This window comes from Sparus aurata, chromosome 10 (assembly GCF_900880675.1).
Source record: "Sparus aurata chromosome 10, fSpaAur1.1, whole genome shotgun sequence".
Taxonomy (NCBI): Eukaryota; Metazoa; Chordata; class Actinopteri; order Spariformes; family Sparidae; genus Sparus; species Sparus aurata.
Genome location: NC_044196.1, coordinates 6,478,473 through 6,491,066, shown reverse-complemented (window position 1 = coordinate 6,491,066; position 12,594 = coordinate 6,478,473). Strand labels below are relative to the sequence as shown.

Here is a 12,594-nt window from a genome sequence, read left to right as displayed (position 1 = left end):
GCATTATTACTATTACTTTAAAGTCATGTAACGTTGCAATGTCACTGTTTGCGTAATAAATCATTTATTACACTACCCCTTTTTTACTTTTAACAAAATGCCCACATAACGTATATAGAACAATAAAATACCCTAGATCTTTTCAAATGAACAAATAGCTTTGGAAACAGTTATGAGCAGGCAGACAAAGGAACAAAGTCTGATATATCATGAGACAGGAAAAACACAATATTTCTACACCTTATATAATGTAGCCTATAATGACATGACAAGACAAAAATCATTTTCTCTATGTCTTTTTATTATTAATCCACAGAACAAGGAATGCATCGGCATATATTCTATGGTGATACACGGTATGGATGGATTCTTAAAAAAACAACAATAAACGCTTCACTTCAGTTGGTAACGTGGATTGTAAGACGTTACGTGACAAAGTGTAACTGTAATAATACATTACTCTATTACCACCAAAAAATAATAATAATACATCGCATGTTGATTTACAGTATGCTGTGTGTATATTGTGTACAATACCAAGGCACAAAAAAAGGATATTTTTCCAGAAAGGATAGTTAGAAATTGAAGAACTAAAGCAAAATTAGGTCTTCGTGGTGCAAAATGATTTAATTTCGTGCACTCAGCTCTTCTCTGTCATGAACTGAAGCCCAATGATTTTCCCAGTCCAGGTGTGTGTGTGTGTGTGTGTGTGCATGTATGTATGTGCGTGTGATCATTCAGGCATGCATGTTCGTGCGTGTACTCCAGACGTCTAACTGCGCATTTGACAGAGATTAATAAGTAGCAACCCCACCTATATTTTACTAAACCCCACATAAATAAAGCCACGGGGTGCCGTTTGCTTATAAAGACAAAAGGTTCTTTACACATCGATGGCATAATGGAAATTAAGCACTAGTGGAGAGGTGACATGGACAGAGTAAGAAAATCGGAAATATTTCAAAATAAAGGAGGAAACAAATAGAGAGACGCATGGAGGTGAAAAAAAAGTTGCTTTTCCCGTTTCACTGGGGTCACTTTGAGAACCGAATTTTTCCAGATGGTGTTTTATATATTTTTTTTTATTTACTTCAGGGGAGTGATGGAGTTAGATGACATGGCTGATGAGCATATTTCTGTGATGCGCCCTGGGACAAATGAAACGCTATCAAGAGTACAAGGTTAAAGAGCCTGTTACACAATCTGGTTAGATCCCAGTTAGCAGCGCAGGTTTCAACATAATGCCCTTCTCAATGTCTTTTAAAGGGATTCTCATTTTTGGGATATAGACTCGCTGTCTTACTGAGAGTTAGATGAGATCAATGTCAATTTCATCCCTGCGTGCTCAGTTGAGAGACCAGTCAAATACATGTTCAGCCTTGTTTAGTGTAAATATTGGAAGAACAGTTGAACAGCTAGCATTTATAAGCATGCCCTTTGACAAACTAAAGCTGCTGTGCTAAACATGTAAAAAAAAAAAAAAAAAGAAGAATCAGATACTTAACCCAGTCGCAACAATTTAATCTTTGCAGTAAATGTTTCTGCCAGTGTTAAAGTTTGTACTTTGTCTGCGTATTGGCATCTGTAAGCATGAGACCACAGGATATTTTTAATGTTTTTAATATGATCTTCTTATGATCTTTTTAATGAGCTCTCGGGACATTTCTATCTATGTTTATGGCATAAAAGGTATTTTAAGTCAAACCATCATGTTTTCCTTAAACACATTGTTATCACAAGAGAGAAATAGAAAACTGAATCGTTACAGTATTCACTGCCCATCAGTAGTTAAAACTTAAAGATCTCTACGAACTTTTTATCAGATGAGAAGGCAAAGACACTTTACTTTCATGATGGGCATAAAGGTTCAACAGGGAGATGCTCCTGAAGTTGATACAAAGCAGTATAAAACACTGTTTCTGTGGATGCACCAAGCAGCCAACGATGAATTTTAGCCGTTATAGAATTAACATTAACGCACAGATGATATAATCTTCTGCTAGTGGTGTTTATCTCTGTTTTCTATGTTGCTCTTTGCTTATAGGCAAACGTATGTAACCAATGAGCAGAGCCCATGCCTAGCATTGCATTCTGCCTGATTAACACACAAAATAAGTAGCCTGTGTAGTTCAACATGTTCAGGTTCACCGGTTTGCTCTGCAATGTAATTTTCTTAAAACAGTGCACGATACCTTGTGGTATTAAGGTCACTTTATCAAGACTGCTACACATGTGTAACCAGACGAGAACCTAAGAGCGAGATAGAGAGGGGAAGAGACGGAAAGTATTTGTGTGTGTGAGCAAGAGAGAAGCAGAGGTAATTAGAGAACACACTTGTATTGTATTCATTCATCCACCAGGGAAGCCTTGCAACACAATGCTTTGGCACACAGAGACAAAATGCCACAACTCCAGGTGTAATTTATTAAGGAGTGATGGTAGATAATATGGATGCCCTGGCTCACACAGGAAACAATGTGTTATCCAGTAACCATTAGCCTACACACAGCTAGCACTGCTTAGATTAATGATGCACCTGTTTGGTCTATGAGGAGTTCACATTAAAAGCCAATGGCTTGCATGTATTAGAGCTTATTAAATGGCCAGAAATGGAGAGAATGGTCAGTGGTGAGTGGGTGATGTAAATTAAAAGAGAGGATAAAAGGAGATGAGAGAGAGGAAGAGAAGGAAAGAAGAAAGGAAGGGAAGAAGGCACCAGGAGGAAGAGATAGATGAAAGACATAAAATGGGAAAGGAGAGAGAAAGTGAATACTTCATTAGACAGTGGAATACAGCCAAATGCTCCCAGAAAGCACACTAAATTAATCAGATACATGTACAGAGATGCCACAATGCGTATATTATTATCACAGAGGCCATTGTGTTGGAGCAGGGCTCACAATATAGACAATAAGGAAGTATAATCAGGGGATGCATTCATCCCTGATAATGACACGAACACATTACAGCCATTGCCATTAACAGAGACAGTTCAGTTTTCGTTGTTAACCAGTGGTAGTATTTATTTAAAACAGGATATAAAGTGAATTGATGTTGTAATCACTGCTCCTTGTTGTGGTTTATCACAGACATACTGTATGTATCACACAAGTACTTTGTCAAAAGAAAAGTCTACAGCTTTCACTGGAAATACACAACCTAATCGCTAGAGTAAGTTAGTTGTGTTCGTTTCTGAAAAACCACAGAAAGCTTCAAACTAATTCCACTTTATGTTGCAAGTTTATATTTTTTTAGGTTCAATTTGAATGATCTTTTTCTCTTTTCATGATGCTGTGCTTATGCTCTGCAACTGGAGATGGTCCAACCTACCATCAGAAAGAGCCAGATTTGGTCGCCAATAAAAGGGTTGTAAATGTCCAATCAGACTCGAACTGCAGTCACCTGTTTGGCAGCCCTGTGGCTTGTCATAAGGCCTCCGCCCCACCTTCTCCTCCACCTCCTGATGTGAAAGTGTGCTATAATGTGAAGGCAATATGCGACATCTGGTACAGATATCAACCTTGGACCTATCTCTGATTTGCAGTAACCACAACTGCTAACATTATATCCCGGTGACTGGGCTGAAATGCAACAGTTAAAAAATACATCCAAAGAATACCAAAGGCAACTTTAGAGCATATCAAGACATGTTTTATTGATAATTATTGGCTATTTTAAGCCAGTATCTTTTCTGATCCTTATGTTTTTGTATTTCATAACTTCTCTGAACAACAACTATTGAAAATAATCCACTGCTCTTCACCAAAAACACAAGAATCTCTAATACATAACACAAGTAGAGAACATCTAGGTTAACAAGCTGGTTGTTCAGCATCTTTTACAGAAGACTGTGTTTGTAAATCTGATCCAGTCTACTTTGTCAACAGGTAGAAAATGAGACTCCTTCCTTCACGGATATCCAACAAAGCAGCACTGGACTCATCTACAGCACAAAGCAGGTAGAGTCAGTAGGCGATTTGAGGGGGGATGCTGACCCTCACAAGTGGCCATGATCAGCTCCAGCACACAGTCAAGTCAAGCTGGGCAAGGCTGCTGTGTTCTGGCTGCCTGGTTTATTTATTACGGAAGCCGCAACAAGCTGCACTGAGCAGATCGCACCGGCAGGAAGTCAGAGACACAGGAACGCACGGTGAATTTTCAAAATAAAACACCCTGTGTAGACTCCCGATAGTATGAAAACGAAAAATTACCAGATCAACAAAAGTTTGCTATTTATGTTCTAAAACTAAAATATTACTTTGTGTGAGTGTTTTTAGTGTGTCTGTTCAGAACATGGTGGCTATGTTATGTTGGCAGTTATCATTTTTGTGCAGGTTTATAGTTTAACCATTAGTGAGGTAGCTGTTACATTTCCTGACCCCAGCTGTTTTATCACCCGTCGAAGTGTACTCTGCTGGACAAACTATGTCATTACACCGATTTTAAATTAGCCCAAGCATGTTTTTTCTGCATTATAGTTTTTAAATGTAAGGTTTCATATCTGACAATATATACAACAATATTGATATATCTGTGAAAGGCTAAAGGAATGGTAAATCGGTCAGGCTCTACTATTTCGCAAAATATTCAATGTGTGTCCTTCAAGGAATTTAGATTGTAAAAAATTCCAAGGGGTCATGTAGGTCATGTAACTTAAAATGACCCTGCTTGTAGTGTATTGTGAGAAACATGATAAAACCCTGCCTGAATAAACTCAGTCCACTTCATACAATTTAAAGGTCTATTTACTCATTACTTTAATACAGTTATAAAAGACAATTGTAGTAGGGAGAGAAGGAAGATAACAAGTTAAAATGGAATTGTAGACTTAAAAATGTCCCAGTTGTGGTTAAGGTGGACTGCAACAATGTCCTTTGGGAGGTGTACATAGTTGTGTCGGGGCAGGATGAAGGTCCAATTGGACCATGCCCCCTGCTAAAAATTAACAAATTACCTACTGTATACGATATTATCTTAATGCATGATTACCATTTCGTTTTCAATCTTAAAGCCTGGAGTAATTTCCATATAGATCTACCGACATACTAATGCCATATTAAAGTTGTGTGATGGATTTTGTATTTTTTTTTCTGAAAATGTAAGAAAAAAAGTGAAAATCCATTTTCTCTTTTTATTTGATTACACAAAATTATTTTGAGTGAAATCATATAGAAGGCATGATAAGATATCAGTCGTGGGTATACATAAGTTAATAACGAATGTAATTGAAGCATGATGGCAATCGTGTTTACTTGCTGCTGTGGTTGTTACTTGGATGGACTGTGATGATAGGGAATATTTGTCCCAAGACCAAAATGGCAGAGACATCTCTTGGTAAATTTATGACTCACCATCTTTCAAAAACATGGTATGACACACTGACACACTTCCTTTTGTTCTTGCATCTTTTGAAGAAGGAGAAGCTGCATGGATCTAGGGATGTCAGACCATCTCGTGTGCACCTTTTTGAGTTGATGATTTATTTGGCCCCATTGAAGCCTTGATCCATGCTGAAGAAAGATTTCACAGCAAGTTGTTATATCCAAGTAAGACACCTCTGCAGGCGCAACAATGTGTGTGTATGTGTGTGTGAGAGAGAGAGAGAGAGAGAGAGAGAGAGAGAGAGAGAGAGAGAGAGAGAGAGAGAGAAAGAGAGAGGGAGAGACAGAGAGATGGGGTTGAGGTTGGGGTGGACAACTACCGACCCCCCTCTGACAGTGGCCCAGTGATGGAGGGTCCATATTGCTGCCTGTGAGACTGATGGATGATGTGTCATATCTCATGGTGGAAATGCCCTGAGAATAGCTCTGACTTATGGATGTGCTACACTAATACAGTGGTAAAACTAAGAACTGAGGAGTGACAGACGAGAGCTTAGCTGTGCTTGCCAAAAAGGGGGACACAAGTATCACCAAGAATTTTCTTGGCGAGACTGGGTCCCTGGTGCATTGAAAGTTTGCAGGGTCTTGACATGCTGGACACTGTTGTATCATTAGCCCTGTAGGCTAGCTGTTACCAATGTCCAACATTTCTGAAATAACTTATTTTAATATATGCTTTGCATTTAAAATAGAATGTCATGAAGAACTGCCTCTCTAAGTATCAATAACTAAATCGAAATCTCAGTCCAACTATCAATCATGTGTACACTGTGCATTAATTGTAGTTCCATTGCACAAGTAATGCAGCTATGATACAGTTCTTGGGTGGTAGGCAGAGCAAAATGCTGCTTTTTTAGACTGCAAAACTGTGCACACTAAACATAGCAGTTTAAAGGAATTGTTATACCAAACATTCCTGCATTAGAGCGAACCACTGTGACCAGTCTAAATGCTTGACAAATCAGATATTTTATAGCTGACATTACAACTGATTTTAATGACTACCTGACATATCATCTAATTCATAACATGCCTGAAAATACCATGACATTTCTAGTGATTAAATGTATGTCATCCAATGTATTGGTTCAACTGAGGAGCAAATCAAATATAAGGATATGCAACTTAATATTACTCAAGTCCGATTGATATATCCATCGCCTGATATTATTGGCCAATATTGACCGACCACAGATATGTTCCTGGCGTATGTTCTCTGATATGTGAGGGTATGAATAAGCTGATGCTTGGGGCAATAAAAATTCAATTCCCACTGAGGTTTCAGTCTCAGCAGGCTGATGTTATTTTGGAACATAAAGTTTATTGTTAAACTGTGAAATGTCCTGCCTCCATTGTGTTCCATTGTCTTTGTACCCCATTTAAGGGATCATTAAAAAAAAGAAATTCATATATTCTGTGTCTTTAAACACAGTTGCAAGATACATTAAATTCCTGGTACTATAAAGCAACAACATCAATTAGAAACAGGCTTAACAATCTGTTAAACTGAGGTCAATTAAACTTTGACGTAAAGGTGATTGACCATGAATTGATTCATTTTATTTCAGAAAAAGAAGCAGAAACACATATTAGTTTTGAAGTTCAGTAGACATAAGTGCATGAATATGAGGAATTGTTGCAATTCGTTGCAGACATAAAGAATTGCGTCAGATTCATTTGAAATGTAGTCAGTTATTGATTACAATTACTTGAGGAATCCAATGTTTTCAAAAATGTAATATAATCTAATAACTTATGGATAACATGTATTTTGTGTGTTAATCATCTGCCAGTTGGTCATATAAACACATGACCTATAAGTATAAGGACATATCCTCCATATTCATATCACAGAAATATATACGATAATTTTAGAATAACCATGGATTTAAGATAGAATCAAAAGTGTAATCACATAATCAACTGTGATTATCAAGTAATTAGAAAAATTCATTTAATTATAATGTCTTCACATTGTATTTAAATGGAATGTGGGCTGATGATTTGTTTATTTATAGTCTTCTTGGTACTGTCATGAAGTAAACTGGATCACATGTGTTCCATTACTACCCAACAAGGCACATATGGTCAGGGGAATTGGCCACTATTCCAGTAACTTCGACCTCACACAGTGTCAGGAATTCTTGTCTTCCAGGAATCTCGATGTTTACATAACGGCCTTCCATTCCATGACACTCAAAGGTTTTGGACTCCCCAGCGAGGATAGAAGTGATCACAGCACATCTGAAGAGAAAGAAAACAGTAGGGATGAGCGAGTACGGCATTATCTGTATCTGTATCTGTTAACCATATGAATTATCTGTATCTGTATCTGTACTCGGAGTGGGTGGGGTTTAACCCGGACGCGGGTCGGGTTGTCTTGAAATGGACCACTACTACCTTTATTTTTTTATGAAATACAGCAAGAAAGTGTCAGACACAAAAAAACTGGTTAGAGCCAGCTGACGGTTAAAAAAAATAAATAAAAAATCTCTGACAGGCAGAGACGCAACGTGAGTCACATTCTACCAAGCACCACGTCTGAACGAACCCACGTTTACCAGAACTCTACTGGTGAGTACAAACCGAAGTAAAAACAAACCTGAAGCTGAATAAACCCTAAACATTAACGGAAAAGACCGCGAACCTGAATGACTTAGGGAGAGAGAGACAGCTGTTCTGAGTGTGAGTGAGCAGAGCGGGACACAGAAACACATCTGTATGTGTGTAAGGGAGGGGCGCTGTGACTACTAGCCTATCACAGACACAGTCAGCTACCCGATGAGGATTTTCATTCAATCCGAGCACAGATATTGACTCGTATTACTCGTATCATACTCGTACTCGGCAAAAGTGCTTTTTCCGTACCGGATACTCGTTTCAGTCGAGTATCCGGCTCAACTCTAGAAAACAGTTTAATTTGTACAACAATTACATTAGACATACACTATGCATAGAACTCACCAGTAGTCATATTTGGATATTGCTGACACAGTTGTGGTCAAAACTATGGGTCTTTGTTTGTAAATAATGGAGATATCCAGTGCACTTAATTCATGTTACTTGCACAATTGTTAAATGTTCAGACCTATTAGAAAACAGTTGGGACTGTTACCTTGGATTAGCGTTGCCATTGTTGTGGAGTGAATTTCCAATGCGGATCTCAGCACCATTGATCCTTTTATGGCAACAATCTTTTCTATTTGTGATGGTGACAGTGTTGACCTTATAGGGCCTCAGGAGGTCCAGTCTCCACCATGGATTTGTATCTCTTTGAGTGTGGGTACAGGATCCCTGGGGCCAGTTACTAGCACGACTTCCGTCGATGGCCCTTTCAGGGACGGCCTTCCCATACAGGGAGGACTGAGCAACTTTTCCACCTTTAGCAATATTAATAACTGGACAAAGAAATACAATCTGTTATTAAATACTTTAAGGCAATGGAGAAGTAACACATGTCTTGATCTGACCAACACGACTAAAGAACAGTCAGTATAATTTGATTGAACTTTTACTGTGACTATTTGCTCAAAGTCATCTTTTGAACACCATATGTTGCAAATCACCATTTGGGGCTTTCTTTCCAGAAGGCTGCCCGGTGACTTCGACCTCACACAGTGTCAGGAATTCTTGTCTTCCAGGAATCTCGATGTTTACATAACGGCCTTCCATTCCATGACACTCAAAGGTTTTGGACTCCCCAGCGAGGATAGAAGTGATCACAGCACATCTGAAGAGAAATAAAACAGTAAGGATGAGCGAGTATGGCATTATCTGTACCTGTATCTGTTAACCATATGAATTATCTGTATCTGTATCTGTACTAGGAGTGGGTGGGGTTTAACCCGGACGCGGGTCGGGTTGTCTTGAAATGGACCACTACTACCTTTATTTTTTTATGAAATACAGCAAGAAAGTGTCAGACACAAAAAAACTGGTTAGAGACAGCTGACGGTTAAAAAAAAAAAAAAAAAATCTCCGACAGGCAGAGACGCAACGCAAGTCACATTCTACCAAGCACCACGTCTGAACGAACCCATGTCTACTCTACTAGTGAGTACAAACCGAAGTAAAAACAAACCTGAAGCTGAATAAACCCTAAACGTTAACGGAAAAGACCGCAGCCTGAATGACTGAGGGAGAGAGAGACAGCTGTTCTGAGTGTGAGTGAGCAGAGCGGGACACAGAAACACATCTGTATGTGTGTAAGGGAGGGGCGCTGTGACTACTAGCCTATCACAGACACAGTCAGCTACCCGATGAGGATTTTCATTCAATCCGAGCACAGATATTGACTCGTATTACTCGTATCATACTCGTACTCAGCAAAAGTGCTTTTTCCGTACCGGATACTCGTTTCAGCCGAGTATCCGGCTCAACTCTAGAAAACAGTTTAATTTCTACAACAATTACATTAGACGTACACTATGCATAGAACTCACCAGTAGTCATATTTGGATATTGCTGACACAGTTGTGGTCAAAACTATGGGTTTTTGTTTGTAAATAATGGAGATATCCAGTGCACTTAATTCATGTTACTTGCACAATTGTTAAATGTTCAGACCTATTAGAAAACAGTTGGGACTGTTACCTTGGATTAGCGTTGCCATTGTTGTGGAGTGAATTTCCAATGCGGATCTCAGCACCATTGATCCTTTTATGGCAACAATCTTTTCTATTTGTGATGGTGACAGTGTTGACCTTATAGGGCCTCAGGAGGTCCAGTCTCCACCATGGATTTGTATCTCTTTGAGTGTGGGTACAGGATCCCTGGGGCCAGTTACTAGCACGACTTCCGTCGATGGCCCTTTCAGGGACGGCCTTCCCATACAGGGAGGACTGAGCAACTTTTCCACCTTTAGCAATATTAATAACTGGACAAAGAAATACAATCTGTTATTAAATACTTTAAGGCAATGGAGAAGTAACACATGTCTTGATCTGACCAACACGACTAAAGAACAGTCAGTATAATTTGATTGAACTTTTACTGTGACTATTTGCTCAAAGTCATCTTTTGAACACCATATGTTGCAAATCACCATTTGGGGCTTTCTTTCCAGAAGGCTGCCCGGTGACTTCGACCTCACACAGTGTCAGGTGTTCTCGTCTTCCAGGAATCACAATGTTTACATAACGGCCTTCCATTCCATGACACTCAAAGGTTTTGGAGGTGCCACGTTCAGCATAAGAGATCACAGCACATCTGAGGAACAAGTAAACAGAATACTTAGACACTGGTGATACTATTATGGTGAAATTGTCGATTTCTGGTCAGAAATTAGGCAAATATCCAGTGAACTAATGTCCCATAATCCTGTATGCTATGTTAAATGATCACACTTCTAAAATGTATGGATCTGTTACCTCGGATTATCATTGCCATTGTTCTTAAGGGAATTTCCAATGCGGATCTCAGCACCATGGATCCTTTTTTGGCAACAATCTCTTCTGATGGTGATGGTGACAGTGTTGACCTTATAGGACCTCAGGAGGTCCAGTTGCCACCATGGATTTTTATCTCTCTGTGTGGTGCTACAGGATCCCTGGAACCAGTTACTAGCACGATTTCCATCGATGGCTCTTTCAGGGACGGCCTTCCCGTACAGGGAGGACTGCGTAACTTTTCCACCTTTAGCAATATTTTTAACTGGAAAAAGCAATGCAATTTGTTTTGAAAGAGTCAGCACAATTTATTAATCTTTTACTGTGATTATTTGCTCAAAGTCATCTTTTAAACAATATATGTAGCAAATCACCATTTGGGGCTTTCTTTCCAGAAGGCTGCCCGGTGACTTCGACCTCACACAGTGTCAGGTGTTCTCGTCTTCCAGGAATCACAATGTTTACATAACGGCCTTCCATTCCACGACACTCAAAGGTTTTGGAGGTGCCACGTTCAGCATACGAGATCACAGCACATCTGAGGAACAAGTAAACAGAATACTTAGACACTGGTGATACTATTATGGTGAAATTGTCGATTTCTGGTCAGATATTAGGCAAATATCCAGTGAACTAATGTCCCATAATCCTGTATGCTATGTTAAATGATCACACTTCTAAAATGTATGGATCTGTTACCTCGGATTATCATTGCCATTGTTCTTAAGGGAATTTCCAATGCGGATCTCAGCACCATGGATCCTTTTTTGGCAACAATCTCTTCTGATGGTGATGGTGACAGTGTTGACCTTATAGGACCTCAGGAGGTCCAGTTGCCACCATGGATTTTTATCTCTCTGTGTGGTGCTACAGGATCCCTGGAACCAGTTACTAGCACGATTTCCATCGATGGCTCTTTCAGGGACGGCCTTCCCGTACAGGGAGGACTGCGTAACTTTTCCACCTTTAGCAATATTTTTACCTGGACAAAGCAATACAATCTGTAGTTTAAAGTTGCAGAGAAGTATCACATGTCTTGATCTGACCAAAACCACCATCATGTGACCATCATGGATCTTTAACTCAATGTGTTTTGCTCTAGGAGTTGTGAGCACAATTTCTGTCAATGGGCAATTCAGAGAAGACTATACCATACAGTGGGGACTGAGACACTCTTCCACCTTCAGCAATATTAGCATCTGAACAAAGTTGTGAAATGTGGCATTGAGATAGATTGAGAAAGGCAATCATTTATTGATTTGACCAAAGACATTCTCTCACTGTGACTTCTTTGAAAACACTTTTTTATCACAACTCCGCTCTACAGTAAATACACAACTATTCTGCATGTCAACATGTTACGAGAGGTTACACTGTCTCTCTATGTGTGTCTCTGTGTGTGTTTTTGGTTGTTTTTCTTTGATTCAAGCGTACTGGCTCTGTAATGATTTGTCTTTTTAGTCAGTGTTGTAGTCTAGTAAATACCAGAGTTGGAATTCATTGAAAGACAGATCAGCAATTTGATTGAAACAATTAAACAAATGATCTTACCAGAAAGGCCACTTGTCTGACCTAGAGCAACCAACAAGATAAAAACCACAGATGTAGCCATCATCCTGTTGACAAAGTTTACCACATCTTTATTGAAAACTGATTTAATGTTATTAAACCTTTACTAAAAACCTATTAATATATTAACACACACCCACCCACGCACGCGCGAGTGCGCACACACACACACACACACACACACACACACACACACATAAGTCATAAAACATTACATACTGAATACATTTTAAAAATAGCTACTTATGAACTAATTC

At 39.1% G+C, this 12,594-nt stretch overlaps 1 protein-coding gene and 1 long non-coding RNA gene across 2 annotated transcripts in view; both read right to left on the bottom strand.

Annotated features, from left to right (window-relative positions):
* Positions 1-12,594, bottom strand: part of LOC115589895 (uncharacterized) — a 42,647-nt gene that overhangs the window by 9,186 nt on the left and 20,867 nt on the right. The gene's annotated exons all lie outside the window — the stretch shown is intronic.
* LOC115589789 (uncharacterized) lies at positions 6,883-12,381 on the bottom strand. The gene is made up of 9 exons (XM_030430945.1): positions 12,320-12,381; positions 11,468-11,750; positions 11,143-11,306; positions 10,751-11,033; positions 10,426-10,589; positions 9,975-10,257; positions 8,948-9,111; positions 8,497-8,779; positions 6,883-7,625 (listed from the first exon to the last, which is right to left on the bottom strand). The coding sequence occupies exons 1-9, from the start codon at positions 12,378-12,380 to the stop codon at positions 7,448-7,450; spliced, it is 1,863 nt and encodes a 620-aa protein (XP_030286805.1). The 5' UTR covers position 12,381; the 3' UTR covers positions 6,883-7,447.

Bases quoted from the DNA above. Each gene is read 5' to 3' on its own strand.
- LOC115589789 (XM_030430945.1), bottom strand. From the start codon at position 12,380: ATGGCTACATCTGTGGTTTTTATCTTGTTGGTTGCTCTAGGTCAGACA. The intron at 11,307-11,467 runs GTAACAGATCCA...CTTGTTCCTCAG, and splicing joins AATGGCAATGATAATCCGAG to ATGTGCTGTGATCTCGTATG. The intron at 10,590-10,750 runs GTAACAGATCCA...CTTGTTCCTCAG, and splicing joins AATGGCAATGATAATCCGAG to ATGTGCTGTGATCTCTTATG.